This window comes from Podarcis bocagei (genome assembly GCF_964188305.1).
Source record: "Podarcis bocagei genome assembly, chromosome: 3".
NCBI classification, from domain to species: Eukaryota; Metazoa; Chordata; class Lepidosauria; order Squamata; family Lacertidae; genus Podarcis; species Podarcis bocagei.
In genome coordinates this window covers 14,993,840-15,014,984 of record NC_138127.1, presented here as the reverse complement: position 1 = coordinate 15,014,984, position 21,145 = coordinate 14,993,840, and the positions used below count along the sequence as shown (strand labels likewise).

General features: G+C 44.8%; 1 protein-coding gene across 1 annotated transcript; it reads left to right on the top strand.

The window, feature by feature from the left end:
- Positions 1 to 3,652: 3,652 nt before the first annotated feature.
- On the top strand, positions 3,653 to 21,042 carry PDIA6 (protein disulfide isomerase family A member 6). The gene is made up of 13 exons (XM_081189158.1): positions 3,653 to 3,807; positions 6,713 to 6,854; positions 8,276 to 8,333; positions 9,816 to 9,942; positions 10,595 to 10,701; positions 16,069 to 16,205; positions 16,831 to 16,945; positions 17,261 to 17,401; positions 17,650 to 17,734; positions 17,844 to 17,916; positions 18,467 to 18,625; positions 19,036 to 19,132; positions 20,533 to 21,042. Exons 1-13 carry the CDS (start codon positions 3,774 to 3,776, stop codon positions 20,605 to 20,607), a joined length of 1,350 nt encoding a protein of 449 aa, XP_081045284.1. The 5' UTR covers positions 3,653 to 3,773; the 3' UTR covers positions 20,608 to 21,042.
- The last annotated feature ends 103 nt before the right edge of the window (positions 21,043 to 21,145 follow it).

Below are 21,145 nucleotides of genomic sequence, written 5' to 3'. Positions count from 1 at the left end.
ACTACTGCAATGCGCTCTACGTGGGGCTACCTTTGAAGGTGCCTCGGAAACTACAACTAATTCAGAATGCGGCAGCTAGACTGGTGACTGGGGGCGGCCGCCGAGACCACATAACACCGGTCTTGAAAGACCTACATTGGCTCCCAGTACGTTTCCGAGCACAATTCAAAATGCTGGTGTTGACTTTTAAAGCCCTAAACGGCCTCGGCCCAGTATACCTGAAGGAGCAGCTCCACCCCCATTGTTCTGCCCGGACGCTAAGGTCCAGCGTTGAGGGCCTTCTGGCGGTTCCCTCATTGCGAGAAGCAAAGCTACAGGGAACCAGGCAGAGGGCCTTCTCAATAGTGGCGCCCGCCCTGTGGAACGCCCTCCCATCAGATGTCAAAGCGATAAACAACTACCTGACATTCAGAAGACATCTGAAGGGAAGGGTTTTTAATGTGTGATATTTTAGTGTTTTTTGGTTTCTATGGAAGCCGCCCAGAGTGGCTGGGGAAACCCAGCCAGATGGGCGGTGTACAAATAAGAAATTATTATTAATTATTATTATTATTATTATTATTATTATTATTATTATTATTATTATTATATCTACCACCCTTAACAAGATGTTGTCAACCAGGAGTTACCTTTGTCATGTTTATGTGCTGTTAATTGGAAACTTAATTCCATATATATATATATATATATATATAGCCATGCGGAAAAGAAACTATTTTAAACCATTCCACATGCCCACTGCCACCAGTAATGGATTGTTCATGAGCAGCACTTCCTCATTTTTTCTCCATTTTAAGACAAGTATTTTCTTTTGAAGTGGGATTTGTGGGTTACAAAGCTCATGCAGCTGTTTCTGGTGGCCACAATGTGTTAATCGCTTTGATGGCAATAGAACGCTCATAGCTTAGTGGCAGAGCACTTACCTTGCATGAATGAGGCTTCAAGTTCAGCCCCCAGCCCCTCCAGCTAGGGAGATGGGAGGTCTGAGAAAGTTCACGCATGACACTAAACCACAGTTTATTAAACTTATGTTTGTTAAACTATAACATAGCATTATGTGTGAACCCAGTCCAGCAGTTTAACTATTGTTTATTAAATATGGCTAATGGTCACTTGTCACTTTACAAACCTTAGTTAACATTAGCCATAGCTTAGTGTTATGTTAAAACCTGAAGCTCCTCCTTAACTATGGTTAAGGAATCATCATCACTCAATAGCTATAGATCCACAAGTGGAGAACAGCAAAAAATTTTACAAACTGCTCTCAAGATTCATCTGCTGTCACTGGTACTTTTAACTATTCTGTGATGTAATAAACCAAGTGATCGTCTGACAACTTAGGTTTAACTATGGTTAATCTTAACCCTGGTTTAGCATTATGTGCCATCCAAGCCGTGGTCAGAGCAGACAAGCTTAATGGAACAAATGTTTGACTTGATCGTTTCATGTGGTTCAAATGCTTTAGAATCGTATTTATGGGAATCGGTATTTATGGGAATCACCTGTTGTTTATAAATTGTTAAGACTTGATCTAACCTCTCAATCACCTTCTATTCTGGCAGTTTTACAAGAGAAATGCAAAGAACCAGTTCCTACTCTTTTGGTGTTCTTTGTTTGCTGCTCCAGGGCTGCAGCTTTTGAACTGCCCATCCACCACTTGCAGTCAACCAAGGAGCAATTACCTTTTCCCTCTAGTACAGAAGCAAATCTGTTAGGGATGACGTGTCAGTTCGCAAAATACGTCTTTCTGCTGCAAAGCACACTGAATGCTGGGATGCATTTAGCTTTTGCAATTGCATACATTAAAAACAAATAAATAGGTTTATCCACCCCGTGGTTTTCTGTTTTTTGTTTAGCGCTGTAACACTTTACGACTAAAAATAAAGTAAGGCTCATTGTACATTTGCAAAATTAAAGCCCAGTTCAGTGTCATTTCAATGCTAGGCTTGGAAACCACCCATTGATTAAGTTTATCTATTGCTTTCCCATAGAAACTGTGCTCAAAGCAACATACAGAGAAAACAGAATTAAAACAAAACTGCATAAAAACCCTAAAATGTAAACATAAAACATGTTTAATAGATCTGAAGAAAAAACTAGGAATCCATCAAGTAAGATGCCATCAGGTAACGAATGCCTCTGTAAGAAGTATATAGGATTACGATGGAACATGGGCATAGCTGGAGGGGGGCAGCTGCCCCCTGATCAAGTAAAACGATAGAAATACTTAACTAACTGACCAATCACGTCAATTCTGCCCCCTAACAAAAGTTCTCCCCCCCAACAAAATGCTGCCCCCCTAACAAAAATCCTGGTTACGCCCATGCGATGGAAGGCATATAAGGAAGGAGTATTTGCGGAGTGCCCTAGAAAGTAAGTTCAAGACAGAAGGAGCCACCACTGAAAAGGCTTTGGTGTGTATTGCTTGAGAACTGGGCTGAGCAAACAGAACCACAAGCAGAGAGCCCCACTGGAACGTCATAAAGTGTTAGAAGATAAACAGGGTGTTCGAAAAGGAACTATACACCTACCATATGTAGTACATTGTCCAAAGGTGTAATACTTACATTTCGAACACCCTGTACAGTACAGTGGTACCTTGGGTCACATACGCTTCATGTTACAGACTTCGCTAACCCAGAAATAATACCTCGGGTTAAGAACTTTGCTTCAGGATGAGAACAGAAATCGTGCTCTGGCAACGCGGCGGCAGCAGGAGGCCCCATTAACTAAAGTGGTACTTAAGAATAGTTTCAGGTTAAGAACAGACCTCTGGAACGAATTAAGTACTTAACCCGAGGTACCACTGTATATGTATTAAGGCACCTAAGGTATATAAGACCCAGGGTCATCTCACACTTTGAAAGTTCCCATGCTGCTTTGAGGCGAGGAAGCCAGTATCTGGTGCAAATGTGACAAGTACTGTGAAAATGCACCACTGCCACCCGATGCTCAAAACGTAAGGCTGTGGGCCAAGGAGTAACCCTGCTTCCTTAAGGGAGTGTGACCTCATCTAGAAAAGGAGATTTCCACTATAATGGAAACAAAATGAAAAAATTCCTTCCAGTAGCACCTTAGAGACCAACTAAGTTTGTTATTGTTATGAGCTTTCATGTGCATGCACACTTCTTCAGATACGTGTGCATGCACACGAAAGCTCATACCAATAACAAACTTAGTTGGTCTCTAAGGTGCTACTGGAAGGAATCTTTTCATTTTGTTTCGACTACGGCAGACCAACACGGCTACCTACCTGTAACTACCACTATAATGGGATTTAGCCTCATGATTAAGAGATCTTACAGCTGCACTTGAAGCCGACCCCAAACAAAAACAGACCAAGGAGGCGTCCTTAACATACTGATGCCAGCAGTGATGTAGAAAGGGGCTGTCGCGGGATCCAGAAACCCACAGCGTAGGGGGGGGACCCTACCACCACCATTGAAAAGAACCCTGCGATGCAGGTGGCGACGGGCGCCTGCCTCCTTCCCTTATCTCTATGGCTTAGAGGAAGCGGATCTTCGCGTCGGCTCCTCCCCCTCGCGGCTCTTCTTTTCTTCCTTTCTCCCGAACGGAGTTAGCTCCTCCCTGCCGAACCTTCTCTCGGCGGCGTTGATCCGTCCGATTCCCATTGGCTATGCAAAAGAGGGAACGTCGGGAGCGCCAATGAGCGGCGGCCACGGCTGGAATCGGCGAAGCTTTGGGTACCCTTAACCGGAGGGGAAGTCGCAGGAGCGTGGAGAGAGAGCGCAGGAGCTTGTTAAGAGTGCAACATGGGCGCGTTCGGCGTGATGCGCTTTCTGCTTGGTAAGGGGCGCGCGTGGGTGGTGGGGGAGGAAAGAGGTGCCGGGGCTTTCATTAATAGCAAGGTCGGGGAGGGTGAGGGTCGTTGCAAGCTTATTAATAGGATATGGGGGAAGCCCAGGCCTGTTGGGCGGCTGTGGTTTGGGGTGGGTGGAAGAAGCCAGCTCTATTGTCCAGACTGAAAACGGATCGTGGTTTCTATACCCTGCCCAGAATCAATATTTTAGATCATGGGAGTGATCAATATTTTGGATCATAGGAGTGATCAATATTTTGGATCATGGGAGTGATAAATATTTTAGATCATGGGAGTGATCAATATTTTGGATCATGGGAGTGGGTGCGCCAAATTGCTTTCTTTTGAACTACGTTTTGAAACAAAGCTCAAGTATCATTTTAGAAGAAGAGAGACGTTGCATCTTTCTCAATTTTTGCTGCTGGTTGGGGGTTTCCTTAGAGCAGGAACCTAGGAAGCTGCCTAATACAGAGTCAAACCAATGCTCCATCTAGCGCAGGCATCCCCAAACTCAGCCCTCCAGGTGTTTTGGGACTACAACTCCCATCATCCCTAGCTAACAGGACCAGTGGTGATGGGAATTGTAGTCCCAAAACACCTGGAGGGCGGAGTTTGGGGATGCCTGATCTAGGGCTTTGCTGCGAAAGATTATGAGTGTAATGTATTATATGCAAAAAGTTTTGTCCCACCCTTCCTCCCAGGAGCTCTCAGGGTTGCGTACATGATTTCTCCCCATACCTGTTCGTTCTTGCAGCGACCCTGTGAGGTAGCTTTGGCTGATGGGTGGTCTAGAGCAAGCTTCATGGCTGAACAGGGTTTTCAACCTGGGCCTCCCTAGGCCACGGTCAACACTCCAGCCCAGCCTTTCTCAACCTTGGATCCCCAGATGTTGGACTACAACTCCCAACATTGCTAGCTAGTGGGGGGGGTCAGGGATGATGGGAACTGTAGTCCAACAACATCTGGGGACCCAGATGGTTGAGAAAGGGTGCTCTAGCCAGTAGACAAGATGCACACCACATAATTGTTGCTTTGGTCTTATTTTGATATAAGTCCTCTCAACCTCTGTGAGCCTCTTGAGCAGCAACCTTTTTCAGCTGTGGGCCGGTCCACCGTCCCTCAGACCATGTAGTGGGCTGGACTATATTTGGGGGGGGCGGGGAATGAACAAATTCCTATGCCCCACAAATAACCCAGAGATGCATTTGAAATAAAAGGACACATTCTACTCATGTAAAAACACCAGCCAGGCCCCACAAATAACCCAGAGATGCATTTTAAATAAAAGGACACATTCTACTCATGTAAAACCACTTTGATTCGAGGACCATCCGTGGGCCAGATCCGGCCCCTGGGCCTTAGGCTGCCTACCCCTGCTCTTGAGTATACATTCGTAGTTAGCACAGCGCAAGTAGTCTTCCTACTCTTAAGCAAACGTAAAAGTTATGAGGTGGAAGGTGTGTCATCTCAAGTTGTCAGCCTATCCAGTGCGGTGATCCCTCTTAGCTATGCCAAGCTAGGCAAATACTCCTAAAATGCAATGCATAGAGCAGACATTCCAATTTTCTGTGATGAGATCTTGTTAAAAAGGGGGGTGAGGTGGAAATGGCTTGATGCTACCTGCTTTTGCAAAGGCATCTCCTTTCACATGTTAAAACAGACCTTTTGCTAGTTAAGAATAGAGAGAACAAGGATGGTCAGTCTGCTTTGCTGTGGATAACAGCTACATGTTTAAACACATCCACACCCCACTCTTTTCTTCTGGACTCAGGTTTTGGAAGAGATTAATGCTAGCAGGCAAAGTTCTTTTAGGTCTTCATAAAATGACCTGTTGATTGGTATATGTTGGAATGATCTGTCCATGTAGCTCACTCATGTGAAACCCATTAACTGGAACCCATTATTCTGGAATCGTGCTCATGGGGCCAACTACAACTGCTGATGAGCAGGATCATTGGGCTGCAAACAATTACCCTGGGCTCTACTAATACATACGTACTAAAGACTGGATTTTTTCAAATGGGATGTGGTGCTGAACATAGAATTGTAGGGTTGGAAGGGACCCCCAAGGGAAAATACCTTGCTGTGCAGGAATCTCAACACATGGTTCTCCATCCAATTTGAAACCATACCAGACCTTGCTTAGCTTTGCAAAAGGGCTAGGAGTTTTATTGCTTAAGTCAGAGGTAGTTTTATTGCTGTCCTTTTTTAAAAAAAGAAAGAAAGGCAGGAAAGCATGTTAGGCATATTATTCTAGTAATGAACTACAGTTTTTTAATTAACAGCCATTTTTATTGGAATAAAGCCACTGCAAATGCATACTGGTGAAATGATATGTGGTGTGATAAATTGTGCCGGTTGGTGCAGTCAACACTGGAAGCAGAAGAGCTTAGTGCCTTGAGTTCCAAGAAGCTTGAGATACAACACACATCTGTGCATGTCTGTTGTGTCTTAAGAGGATTGCAGCCTGAGCTGGAGTGAATCCAGTCTTTACAGAACCCTGACTTGGACTCCATGAAAGAATAATTCAGGAGAATTATCTCTGTACAGCACCAACTATAGAGTGATGTGTTGTCAGGCCGCGTACAAAACCTGCTAACCTGTAAAAGGGCACACAATGTATGTGACACAAACCAGTTGGAAGCCCCCCCTTGTGCTTTGAGCTCTGGTGACTGTGGTTGTGTGAAGAGAGAGGCAGCACCAAATTAATGGCAAAGGGTGTGTGTCACGTAGCCTAATAACAATTCTTCTCCTGTTGGGATTGGTGGTGCTCTCTGGCGTCACTTTCCCCCCTTGCTTTAACACGCATGAGTTCTCTTTGCCATAAAAGCAGCAACGGTGATGCTTGTCTCTCTGAAAGGACTTGACTTTTTTTCAAATTTTGCATTTTAGGAATGGTAAGCTGCTCGTTCTTCCTTGCTGTCAACGGCTTATATTCTCCCAGCGACGATGTTATAGAGCTGACACCTACAAACTTCCACAGAGAGGTCATCCACAGTGACAGTTTGTGGCTCGTAGAGTTCTATGCACCATGGTGAGTAACGATTGAGCCACATCTTCTGGGGAATAATTACTGTTGGGGTGTGTTCTGTCTGCACCAACATTCACCAGCTTGGTGCACTTGAAATGTTTTGGACCACAACTCCCATCAGCCTCAGACAGCCAATGGGAGTTGTAGACCAAAATGTCTGAAGGGCTTCAAGATCTTATGTGTGAGTGAGGAGCAGGGCTGCAACTTTCAGTCTCCATTTTCTTGCTGCCCATGTTCCCTCAATGGCCAGTTGCACACCAGTAACAAGTGAGAGTTGGTGTATGGGGACCTTGTCTGTTTAGAGTTTCCTCCACAAATGTTGAGCATATGTATAGGTCAACAGTTGGTTTCCCCTCCTCCGAGAATGACAGCTACAATCACCCTTAGCCACTCCTCTGGAGGCTGCATATTCGCAATGGGTGGGGCACCCCATGAATACATGACATCAGCCACACATAAAGCACAGAGCACCCCCTTCCTCAGCTGATCCCTGCATTGCCTCTTCCTCACTCACCTGATGAGCCAGGAGGGTTTGATCTGCATCCTCCATCATGGCAGGGAGGGTTCTGGTCATTCTAGACCAGGCACATCCAACTCCTGAGAGACTGCGATCTACTCCCTTGAGTAGATCCCATTGTCATTGGAGGGAGGAGAGTGCATTTTTTAGGCAGGGGTGTTGGCCAGAGTTGTTGAGCTTTGGGTGGGGGGGCAAGACTTGTTTTGTTGAATTTTTTTTAGGGGGGCCTGGCCTGAGATGTTGAGCATTTTATGGGGGGGGTGAATAAATTGTTTCCGCATTCCACAACGTTCTCTGTGTGAAAGAAGCAAGCAGAAGGTTACTGATGTTTGGGTTATTCCTTCTGAGAAGCTGAGTACAGCTGGTTTAAACTGGTTCTGTCAAGGTCATGCTGACTAGTGAGGTCAGACGGAGCCTGGGTTTCATTCTTTCTCTTTCTATCTCTGTTTCTGTAGCCATCAAGCCTCATCATTCTTACCCCTCCTTACTATCTGGCTTGGCTTGGCATCCCCTTCAACTGGCTGCTTTTCATAGAGCTGGCCCCGCTGCCATCTCTCCTCTCAACCTTTGCAACACCTGATTTATAAGGTGGTTGTAAATGGCGCCATCCCAGCTGCCTCTGCTGTTTTGTTTGCTCCCCCCCCCCTTTTATCAACACTAAAGACAGACACAAACCAGCCTGCCACATCAGCTCCTACTGCATCCACACTCCGTGTCTCCACTTGCCACGGAGGCACTGATACCAAACTATAAAACAAATGAAACCTTTGGTGTTGCTTGAAATTCAATGAAGGTTCTTTGCGTTCCCTGTTCCTGCAAAATATTCTAAGTGGTTGGATTCCTGTGCACCTTGGATTCAAAAGAGTTCTTAAATCTCTCTCTGTGTGTTTTCTTCTTCCCCTTTAAGGTGTGGCCACTGCCAAAGACTGACACCTGAATGGAAGAAAGCTGCAACAGCACTGAAAGTGAGCAACCGCAACATGACATTTCTAGCGCAGCCTTCTGTAACCTGGTGGCATTGTCCCTGATTCCATTGGCCATGCTAGCCTGGGATGATGTAGTCCAAGGCATTTGGAGATTGGGAGAGGCCAGTCTGTGTTGACTGGCAGCTACTCTCCAGGGTTTGGGACAGGAGCGTTTGCAGCCCTGCCAGGGCGTGGACCTGGCAAAGCACGTGCCCTACGGCGCTGCTGTGGCCTTTTTCTCTCTTGGTGTTTGGAAGGTGGCTGCCTTTTGTAACACGCGTTTCTTATTTGCTTTGAACAAGCGTATTGTTTTGCAATCTTCATTTTAAGCACTCTGGAGCCTTAACTTGACAGTTTTGCGATTGCAAAAGTGGCGTGTGCGATGTCCCGTTTCACACAGGAGAGCTCCCTGGTTTGTAAGGGAGCATTCAAACCACAGTTTCCCGAGTCAGATGCAGCTCAGCAAAACTAGGAAGTCCCCTTTGCTGCTGGGTGTGCAAGGAGAAGCGAAGGGAGTGCTTTAGCTTGTTGCTTGTTCTTGCTACAATAAACCATAATTCCTTAGAGTTGTTACATTGTCTGAAGTGGGCCACCCCCAAGACTGTAGGCTACTAAGCAGTACAGTCATGCCTCATGTTACGTCCGCTTCATGCTACGTTCTTTCAGGTTACGTCCCGCGGCGACCCGGAAGTACCGGAAAGGGTTACTTCTGGGTTTTGCTGCTCGCACATGCGCAGAAGCACAAAATGACATCATGCGCAGAAGCGGCAAATTGCAACCCGCACGTGCGCAGATGCGCCGCTGCGGGTTGCACACTTTTCGTGTTGCAAACAGGCCTCCGGAACGGATCCCGTTCGCAACCAGAGGTACCACTGTACTTTTATTTCATCTTAAATTCTTCTTACCTTAACTGCATCATTGTAGCAATACCTATATTATTCTAGATGAGGCTTCCTCAAACTCGGCCTCCAGATGTTTTTAGCTTACAACTCCCATGTTCCCTAGCTAGCAGGACCAGTGGTCAGGGATGATGGGAATTGTAGTCTCAAAATATCTGGAGGGCCGAGTTTGAGGAAGCCTGTTCTAGATCTTTTCCATCATGTTATCCTGTGATCAGGATGGTTAACACCTGCTAAAATTCAAGACTGACCCCATCAATTCATCATTCCTTTGATTACATTTAAATGGAGAATAAGTTTCATACACCTCTAATTCTCATTTTTGGAACTTGGTAAAAGTTACTCTCTTATGAACTAGAAATAGCCCTTTATTGAAATCAGCTTTATTAATGTTCAAGCCAAGCACATACTGTGTGTTCATGAGCAGATTCCTTGACTTACCACATTCATCTGGGCAAAATTTAATGTGTGACATCCTACATAGAACCCTATTAACCCCTCTCAACCCCATTTTAAAGGTGGTGCTTAGTTTTCATTCTCAAGTGGATCAATCCTACCTCAACTGAAAGTCTCTTTCTTGCAGGGTATTGTGAAAGTTGGGGCGGTGGATGCAGATAAACATAAGTCCCTAGGTGGTCAGTATGGTGTCAGAGGATTCCCCACTATCAAGATATTTGGTGCCAACAAGAACAGACCAGAAGATTACCAAGGTACTTCTGTAAAAGTGGTGGTTTTTACTAGGATTGTTGAGTCTTATACACTTAACACGGTGTTTCCCAAACTTGGGTCTCCAGCTGTTTTTGGACTACAACTCCCATCACCCCAGTTAGCAGGGCCAGTGGTCAGGGATGATGGGAATTGTAGTCCAAAAAAACCACACACAAAAAACCCAGCTGGAGACCCAAGTTTGGGAAATGCTGATGAGCATATTAAATGAAACTTCTTATAGCCCCCTCTTGTTTCCTAACTAATCAGGCCATGTATTGTAAAGGTAATCATCACACCTTCTCATTTTCTTGTGCTAAAATCGCCAGAAGTGGGCATGGTGGTTAGGGAGTCACAGCTGAGAGAGGACGGGGTAGCTGTTCCCTCCCCAACTGTGTTCTTTTGACCCTCCTTTATTGTAACTGGGCTTGAGAGAAGGCTGTTTTCAAGCCTACTTGCAAGGAGGCAGGATGTTCCACTGCATCTCATCTGTGACTCATTCCTTCTGGCATCTGTGCTTTCTCCCAGTGCAGCACTGCAGTTTTACTGCCTTCTTGGTGACTGTTGGAAGGCTCCATCACATCACAAGACAGTGCTGACAGAATCTGACATGGAGCCAGTCTAAACATTCCTGCCGTCTTTCTCTTACGTTCTTAGGGGGCAGGACAAGCGACGCTATCGTTGATGCTGCTTTAAGTGCCATCCGGTCAATGGTGAAAGATCGTCTTAGTGGCAGAGGAGGTGGCCATAGCTACGGAAAACAGGTACGTCCAGGCAGAAAGAAGCAACAGATTGTTTCCTTTCGTGAATGTGTTTTCTAGGCACATCCCTCAAGCTATAATTGGAGAGCAGTTTGGTGAGGATTGGTCTGCATTAAAAAAAAAAATGCATAGTGTATAAGGATTTTAATTACAGGTTTAAAAAGAATTTTAAAAAAAATAAGTCTGGGAAGGTAAGCTGTTGTAAAGTGCAAAGCAGTGCAGTGTGTTTGCCCATTTAAAACTAGAACATAATCACACGTGGCAAACTTAATGCACGTTGAGGAGTAACTAGCAGGATTGGTCTTTTCCTATGAAGTATTTGTGGCACATTGTGTAAGTATCAAAATACAGTTAGGTGGGGAGTAGCGACGGCAGAAGGTTAAGTGGGGGAAATAAAAGTGTGTTTTGGGATCGATGGCTGGCAAAGAATGAAATAGCAGACGGGGGGGGCAGGGATGGAATTAAAATGCTTCTGGGTCTTAGTGGCATCGCCCATTCAAGGCTTGCAAGGTAAAAAGTCCCATCAGTTGTCACCTTTATGGACTTTCCAAAACCAGTTATTCACCTGGGCCAGGTGGCCAAAATCGTACCCACCGGATGTTGGTGGACCACAGCTCCCCATCACCCCTGACCATCAGCCACTCTGGCTGGGGCTGGCTGGTGCTGGGAGTGCCAACGACATGGCCGGGTGAGGGTGGAGTGGCACCCCATTGACTACCACTAACCTATGCTTTTCAAATAACTCACATGTTTTGTGATCTAGGCTTATCGTTTATGTTGTTTTTTGTTTTATTTTGCATCCATTTATTTTTATTTTTTTCTATCAAAAAGAACTGTTTTGTGCCGCTTTCTACAATTCTGATACTGCTGTTTTTGTCTTAAGTGAGCCGCCTAGAGAACACGTTCTGTTGGGTGGCCATATAAACCTAGTTAAAATACACAGGAACGAAAGCAGGTTTGTAAATCAATTAAATAGTAAAGATGCCATAGAGCAGGCATGTCCAAGTAGGCTGCGATCTACTAACCCAGTATAAAAAACCGGCAGTGATCTACCACACTCTCCCATTGTCATTCCTCAACTTAAACACATAATATTTGGCTGAGTGGTGGCGCTGTGGGTTAAACCACAGAGCCTAGGACTTGCCGATCAGAAGGTCGGCGGTTCGAATTCCCGTGACGGGGTGAGCTCCCGTTGCTTGGTCTCTGCTCCTGCCAACCTAGCAGTTCGAAAGCACGTCAAAGTGCAAGTAGATAAATAGGTACCGCTCCGGTGGGAAGGTAAATGGCGTTTCCGTGTGCTGCTCTGGTTCGTCAGAAGCGGCTTAGTCATGCTGGCCACATGACCCAGAAGCTGTACGCCGGCTCCCTCGGCCAATAAAGCGAGATGAGCGCCGCAACCCCAGAGTCGTCTGCGACTGGACCTAATGGTCAGGGGTCCCTTTACCTTTACTTATGATAGAGAAATAATAATAAATGATAGTAGCTTCCATGAAACCTGAAACGTTAGTTATACTATAAATCAATATTTTTTTTAAACACCTGCTTGCCTCCGTCGTTAGTATGACACCTGGCCTGGGTCTGCATTTTGTTAACCGTCTGTTAGATACCATGTGAGTCCTGGGTGAGAGCCAGCTTCAGAGAATCCGTAAGGTGTTTATCTGTCATGTTGGAACGTTGCTTACTCTTCATCATTTTTAGATATGAAAATGCAGATTCATGCAAATAAGTTGAACCAAAACATGAGTGTAGAATTTCGCTGCATCTTCTCAAATTAGGAAATTTTTGTCTAGGCACAAACCTCCAAAATCATTTTTCTCTTTCATGGGCCTTCAGAAAAATGTCATTTTTCAGACTTAGTATCTCATTTTCAAGATCTGGTTTGCGCAATGAGTAATTTTTACTGATAGTGACTGCAGTTTCTTTTAATGTCCAAATCGGATTTGAATGGAAATGACATGTACAGTGGTGCCCCGCAAGACGAATGCCTCGCAAGACGAAAAACTCGCTAGACGAAAGGGTTTTCCGTTTTTGCGTTGCTTCGCTAGACGAATTTCCCTATGGGCTTGCTTCGCAAGACGAAAACGTCTTGCGCTTTTTTTTAAAGCCGCTTGAAGAGGCGCAGTTGCGACGGACCGTGCTTCGCAAGATGAAAAACATCGCAAGACGAAAAGACTCGCGGAACGAATTCTTTTCGTCTTGCGAGGCACCACTGTACTCTACAATTTATTCAATTTTTTGGAAGTCACCAAATCTCTTTTTGAACTCCTGAATAACAGAACCAATTTTGATCACATACTTCTCTGTTTGAAAAACAAAGGCAGGATTTTTTCCCCCAGATGGTCTTGCATGTTAGGAAAAGTGACCAGAGGTATTGATTGTAAGGTCAGCCATCATTAGCTTAAATTTGGTTCTGTAGGATGAAACTATGCTCATCAAGTCTCCAATGCATTTATTTTTAGGTTCTAGGTTCATATTACTAAGTTTACCTGTGAAAACTGCAAGGAAAGCCAGATCAAACAACCACTCTTCGTCTTCTAACTGAGCGTACTCATCTCCCCTCTCCTTCAAAAAGGATATTATTTCTTTCAACAAACTGTGAAATCTTAGCAAAAATTTGTGCCCACTGAGCCACCTGTGTGTAAAATTACTTCTGGCTGCCCTTCCTCAAGAGAGAGATTGAAAAGCTGCCTTTGAAGTGATTTTCCACGAATTGAATTTAAAATTTAAAAGCTATGTCCATGACATTCTTTGCGTTCAGTCTCTTGCTCGCCAGAACTTGCTGGTGAATGATACAGTGATATGCAAGGAAGTCAGGGAAATCACCATGCTGTCGACAAATGGCAATAAATCCATTAACCTGACCTGTCATGGCTTTTACTCCATCAGTAGTGATGGCAGCAAGGATGAAGGAATAGAAAGAATTCAATATTTCCTGACCTGCAGTTCTTTCTCTTAAAGAAGCCATCCCAAGTAGTTCTTCTTTGGTGCCGAAATCTTCAAAAATCATATGAATAAAAACTAGCATCTGAGCCGTGTCGCTGATGCCTGTAGATTCATCCACTTGGCGTAAAGAAAGCAACACAATTGGACACATCTTTCAACAGATGTTCATTTATATTTTCACACTTTTTTTTTCCATTCAGCGCACAACCGTGTTTCTCGATGATCTTGGATAGCAGCTGTGATCTCCTTTTTTATATTTAAAACCTTCAAAATGATTATCAGCTATTGCAAGAAAACACTATTTCACAAACACTCCCTTCGGTGAAAGGTTTGCTATTTTTAGCAATCAGGTTGCTCACCTTGAAGGATGAAATGGTTGCATTGTTAGAATGTGAGCTGGATTTTGCTAGTAATTGTTGCTGAGCAGCTAATTTTGATTTAAGTGCTTTGAGCTTAAGTTTACGCATTTCACTTTTGAGTGGAAAATCAACAGCCAATTTACTACAGTGGAGAGCATTATAGTGGCGTTCCAACTTACCCTTTTTTGGTAAGGACACTGAGGCGTTACAAATTAAACAACTACACTTGTCTTTCACCATCACAAAGGAATACTCAATTTCCCATTCGTCGTGAAAATGATAACTTTTGGACTTCTTTTGGGCACTTATTTTTTTTTACAATAGGGCCTAGGCCTTCTGAAATAATTGATTTAAAAACTATGACTGTGCAAAGACGGTAACAAGAAACTACGCCTCACATTTAAAGCGCAAGGAATCACATCTTCCCTTTCCTAGGTTTCGGAAATGAGAATGGCATGTATTGGTTCCCAAGCCAAGCAATTGCTGTTTATGGTTTTTCATCTCTCGTAAATTTCTTAAAGAGACCTGTTTGCAGTCAGCGACTAGCAAATCATTATTAATAGTAATACTGGTGATGATAATATAATAATGGTGTATATAGCTTTATCGCCTTAACTCACCGAGACAGAATGCTACCTGCTTTGGAAAGTGTGACAGCCTTTGAACTACCAGACAAGAAGGAAAACCAATTCAGCTTTTCCATCCTTCATTCGCTTCTGCGGGATCTTCTTTTTTCGCTTGTGCTTAAATTCCCCCCCCCTTAATTTGAGAATGGAACAGTCCACTGCTCCCGCTGCCTAGAACCCCCTTATCTGTGAATGGTACAATCCAGTTCCTTGCCAAATCCAGACAGTGATTAACACTGCAGAATTTGATTGGCTGGCAGAGTGCTAACTGTACTCCAGTGCCATTGGTCGATGCCTCTCTTGACTCCTGTGGCCGATCTGCTATTGGGCATTAGACTTCAGGAAGTGTTCCCTTCTCTCACCCCTCCGAGGTCATTCAAGTTAAATAAATAAATAAGCGTAGAAAAGGAGGGGGGTGGAGGCCTCGCAACCTAACCTGCTAGGCGGCTGGAAGAGGCTCATTTTCAGCCAATCATTGGCAGTGCTTGGTCACCCTGGCAGTCAGCCCGGAGAAATAAAACGCAAGTTATTAAAGCAGGTCAGCCTTAACCATACATATATTCTCCAGTGATAAGCATCAGTGGCGCTTGATCGACAGACATCGAAGACCAATACACCGGGAACAAAGCCGATTCGTTTTCCTTGGGGCCGGAGCGCCTCCAATGGCGATGGCAGCAAATAAAAGGCAGACTGCATGGCTGTAGACGCAAGGCTCTTCTGGGAGTGGCACGGCTGCCAACTAATGGGGAATACGAGCGGGGATGGCAGTGCCGTGACTAAGAGCCAATGAGAGACTTTAAGGTTTAGGGGGAGGGGAGGGAGGCAAAAGTTCTCTTTCTGAGGAGGAAAGAGGACACACACAAAAAATACCACCGTAGTGAGATCCACCAAAATCCATCTCACTATCGACGCGTTGGACTGCCATAGAGTACAGTGGTACCTCAGGTTACATATGCTTCAGGTTACAGACTCCGCTAACCCAGAAATAGGGCTTCAGGTTAAGAACTTTGCTTCAGGATGAGAACAGAAATCGTGCTCCAGCGGCGCAGCAGCAGCAGGAGGCCCCATTAGCTAAAGTGGTGCTTCAGGTTAAGAACAGTTTCAGGTTAAGTACGGACCTCCGGAACGAATTAAGTACTTAACCTGAGGTACCACTGTATAGACCAAGGATAGCGAACATGGCACCTGCCAGATGATGATAAGATTACAGTTCCCATCAGCCCCAGCCAGCATGACCAGTGGCCAAGGATGATGGGAGCTGTAGTTCAGCAACACTTGGAAGGCCCCACATTGGCTGCCCTGGCATAGATACATGCAGAGAACGCTCCACAGACTTGTAGCTTACAATTGCAACTCCCATGTGCCCATGTGGAGTGACTACTGCTAGACTGCGGCAAAGGCGTTCAAACTAAATTTGAGGCCTTTTGTGTTTTGAACTATAGAGCAGCCGGGAAAGCGGTGGCTCGGGCAAAAAGGATGTGATTGACCTGACGGACGACACCTTCGATAAGAACGTCTTGAACAGCGAAGATGTCTGGCTGGTAGAGTTTTATGCTCCTTGGTGCGGGCATTGCAAAAAGTAAGTGGATTGAAGGCACTGTTTACTTGCTACAGGTGCAAAGTACGACTCAAAATTTATCGGCGGGTGTCTGAAATGTTTACTCAGTACTCCGGTGTAAGGACAATCCTATGTATCGCATCTGCTCAGAAGTGAACCTTGCTGCAGTGGAACTGAACGCATGGACAGTGTAAAGGATTGCAGCCTAAATTGCTCTTCAGCTTGTGACAGCTGAAAATGATGAACATCTTCTGCTTCCCTTATGCTAGGGTTTTCTCTCTTGATTTCAGTGCAGTCCCCTTGGTGCCAGTTACCCTCATGTTCTCCACAAACAAGTCTGGAAAGCTCATAGCTTACAGAGCAGGGGTGGGAAACCTGTGGCCCTTAGACATTTATGAACTACAACGCTTCCTCATTCCTGACCGTTGGCCATTCTGGCTGGGACTCGTGGTAGAGGTGGAGTCTGACAACCTCCTGAGGAGACCCCCCTTGCTTTTACCCCTGGTTTAGTCTCACTCTTATTTCAGTTGTGACAAAAGGTGCTTTAAAATATTAAGAATTTGGATGCCGCTGCTAATTAGTAGTGATCTTTAAAATAAAATAAAAAAGGAACAAACACGCAACAACCCCACCTTTCTTCCCACAGTTTAGAGCCAGAATGGGCAGCAGCTGCAACAGAAGTGAAGGAGCAGACAAAGGGAAAAGTGAAATTGGCTGCTGTAGATGCTACAGTGAACCAGGTGTTAGCAAGCCGATATGGGGTGAGTTGAGCAGAGCAGTGTTCTTTTCCTCAAAATACGTGAAAGTTGTCTCAATTAGGGTTTTGCAGGGGAGTTTAAAAGATACTTTATTGATAAGCACTTTGCTTCAGCAAGTTAATGTACTGCATTTTAAAACAAAAGCAGAGTGAGAGCACTGCCAGGAATTAGTATTATTTTTTAAATGTAGGTATATGTGCTCGGACGTCACTCCTGCTATGCAGGAAAGCAGCTTTATGTAGAAAGTGTGTAGCCTCCCAGTGGCTATTGCTGCTTGTTCAGGTTTGTGGCTCTGATTTACCATTTGAAACCTCCCAGATCCGTGGGTTCCCGACAATAAAGGTCTTCCAGAAGGGAGAAGAGCCCGTCGATTACGAAGGTGGAAGGACAAAATCGGATATTGTTGCTCGCGCTCTAGACCTGTTCTCAGATAATGCTCCACCGCCTGAACTCCTAGAGGTATTCTTGTCCTGATAATCTGATGAAATGAAGCAAACGGGCCATGTAGGAAGAGATCTCATCTGCATGGCCAACTCATTGTAGGATGGGATGGGACAAGGGAGCCTGTCTTGGGGAGAGTGATGGAGCTAGATAAAGAAGTGTGCTTGGCCAGATTAGGCCTGTGACACAGGTTTCCCCACGCCTGCTTTAACCATTAGTAATTTCATGGGTGATGAGGCATGTGTGTGTTTCTCTCTCTCTCTCAGATCATCAATGAAGATGTTCTGAAACAAACTTGCGATGCTCACCAGTTGTGCATCATTTCCGTCTTGCCCCATATTCTTGACACAGGTAAATAAAAGCGAGAAAAAGCTTGTTGTCTCTTCCCACCCCCCCACCCCAATTGTGTTTGTAATAAGTGCCTCAAACATTTTTGCCCCTTCCTGTCTTGTCATAACAGGAGCCGCAGGTAGAAATTCCTACCTGGAAGTCATGCTGAAATTGGCAGATAAATACAAAAAGAAGATGTGGGGGTAAGTCACATCAAAACGCATAGAAGGGAAGAAATGCTGCCAGACCCGTTACTTTTTTAGTGGATGGGTCATTTGTATTCTGCAAAAGAACGTGCCCCATTCAGACATGCAAAGGCAGCTATTATTATGAATGTAACATGTGGGAAAGGCAATAACTCAGTGATAGTGTATTTGCCTTGCATGTGGAAGGTCCTAGTTCAATCCCTGGCCTCTCCAGTTAGAGCCAGGAAAGTTCCCTGCCTGAAACCCAGCAGAACCTGTTGCTAGTCAGTACACTGCAAGATAGAGCAATGCTCTGACTCGGGATTAGGCAGCTTCCTATGTTCAGGGGATCAGGGATTAGGATTGGATGGTATGACTGCACACTCCAGCCAGCTTTCTCTCTCTCTCTCCCTCCCTCCCTCACCCTTGTCCTGCTTTGGTGTTCCATTTCACGAGCATTAACCAAGGTGTTGAAGCAAAGGAAGGAAAAACTAGTTTTTTTAAGGCATACAGATGTGAACTGACCTTCATGTACAGTGGTGGTGATGTGGGTTTTTTTGCCCCCCAGGTGGTTGTGGACGGAAGCTGGAGCTCAGTCTGATCTTGAAAACTCCTTTGGAATTGGAGGGTTTGGCTACCCAGCCATGGCAGCCATGAACGCTCGGAAGATGAAATTTGCACTGCTGAAAGGATCTTTCAGCGAGCAAGGAATTAACGAGTTCCTAAGGTATGGAAATCTCTGCGTACGTTTTGCTCCATTTGATGGTATCCAAACTGCAAGAACCATATGCCTTTCCCCCCTCGAGGTTTGGACACAAGTTGTTGTTTTGCATTGGTAGAAGAATGCTACTGGACTTGAAAATCATTCTTAGGGTTGCTTTTATTTCCCCATTATATCGGAGCTAATTTTTACTTCAACCCTTTAAAGGTTACGTGTGCTTGGTTTTGCGTAAACCTTCTGAGCGTGTTAGGTAACCGTTTTTTAGGTGCAGCAAATGAAACGAGGAGACCATATATTGCCCACTGGGTGGTGGAAAACAATTATGCCATCTCAGACTTGGTAATGGTTTGGTATTTTTTCACCCACTCAAAAAAACAAAAGCAAATTCTAAACATGACGGAACCTTCTCCTTTTAGGGAACTCTCCGTTGGTCGAGGGTCCACAGCACCTGTAGGTGGAGGGGCTTTTCCAAAAGTTAACACAGTAGAGCCATGGGACGGCAAAGATGGCGAGGTAAGAAGTGCCTTCTTGAACTGTGCGCATCAGAGCATTTTGTTTTAGTGCTTGTTTGGGGATAAACGGTGCTCTTTTGCAATCCACTCCATAGTTTGTGGTTTTGGATGGGGCGTTCTAGGGTGTCTTCTCCCAGGCTGCCATTACCAGATCAGATTTAATAGCATTGTAAACATCTGTTCTGTCTTCACGTAGACTATGGATAGCCAACCTGGTGCCCCCCTTATGTTGCCAGAGTACAACTCGAGCCATCTGTCACCATTGACCATGCTGTCTGCAGCTGATGGGAGTTGTTGTCCACAACATCTGAAGGAGTACTACATTGTCTGTCATAGACTGCTAAAATCCCAATTCTCATTATTCATCTATAGCAGGCACATCCAACTTCCAAGAGACTGCAATCTACTCCCAGTATATAAAAAAAACTGGCTGTGATCTACCCATTGTCATTGCCAGGAATTGTTGAGCTTTTTTAGGGGAGGGATATGCCCTTTTTGAGTATCGGTGAGGACCACACAGGCGATCACTCTAGCGATTGACCTGTTGGACATGCCTGGTCTATAGTATTGCCATGTCTCTCCTGCTGTTTAGCTCATCAGAAAACCTCTTTTTTCCACTTGTAGTCGGTCTCTCTTATATTTCTTTGATTGCAGTTCTCTTTTAAAGCTTTCCGCCCGCTTTATGGTCTTACATTCCAATCATATACTGCTATAGATGGTTTTGGCAACTTCCCTGCGTGTGATGCTCTATTAACAAAACTCTTGCAACAAACCACTGTGCTAAATAAAAGAGTACTCTCTTAATATATACCTGCTAACTTCAGTTTATAAATGTCTCTGGTTAGCGTTTTCTACTTGCTGATGGCATTGAGAGTGAAGCAAGTTCACAGGAAGCCTGAACCACCTTTCAATATCAAAGTTTTAATGAGCTGCATACATCTTTGTGGAGGAGTGAGAGCTGTCTGTTCAAGGGCTGCCAACGTGGTGCAGTTCAGCTGTTTAGGACTACAGCTCCCATCAGCCTCAGGCAGTATAGCCAATGGCAAGTGGATGGTTGGAGTTGTAGCCCACAATGCCATAAAGGCACCACTTTGGCTCTTCTTGCTCTAGTTAAATTGCAAAAGTTTATCCTCTAATTTGAGGACACATTTAATAAGGTTGTTGGTCAAGGTGCACAAACTGAAAGGTAGCTAAACCTTTGTTTTAAAGCAAAGAAGTCTCCTGCAACAATGGCTGGCATAGATAAGAGTCTTATTTGTGTGTTGGCCATGTGCGTTTGAGCTTCCTGTCATGGTTCGAGCACACAGTTTCTGAATTCGTTCAAAGAAGCACATGGAGACACTAGTTTATGCATCTGGATACCTGTAAATTTGATTCACACTCTGCTTGGTTGCCTTACAGCTGCCAGTCGAAGAGGATATCGATCTCAGTGATGTAGATCTCGATGACTGGGATACCCAGAAGGACGAATTGTGAGAGCAGGAAGACACTTTGTTTCTTGAGAGACTTTGAGCAGTAGTTTGACGGAACATCTCTTTGCATCCCACGGATACTCCAGTGGCCTTTTTGCCGAGAGAAGCCCCCTCGGCCAGCTGCCGTAAGCACTGTTGCAAGTGAACTGTGTGCCTCTCAAGAAAGCTCATCTTTAAAATTCTGTGAATTTTTTTTTTGTATCGAGTAAAATTGATTGTATCCTGTGCAACAGATATTTGCGGGGGGGGCGACGCTGATCTTTCATTGAAATACTCCTGTTTTAGCTTTCCTCCAGCTGGTATGTGGTTGACCGTGACTCAAGACTTTGTTTAACTAGTTTTAAAACATGATCTAATTCTCTCCCCCTCCCCCTCAAAAATCTAGGTTATGCCAGCCTTCGTTTCAATGAAAGAATAAAACAAATATTTTTGACACACAGTGTCAGTGTTGTACATTGTATGCAGCACTATCTTCTGATAAACAGCACAGTGTTTCCGGTGTCATTGCGTTTAACAGCACCAGAGGAGCTGATTTACTTAGG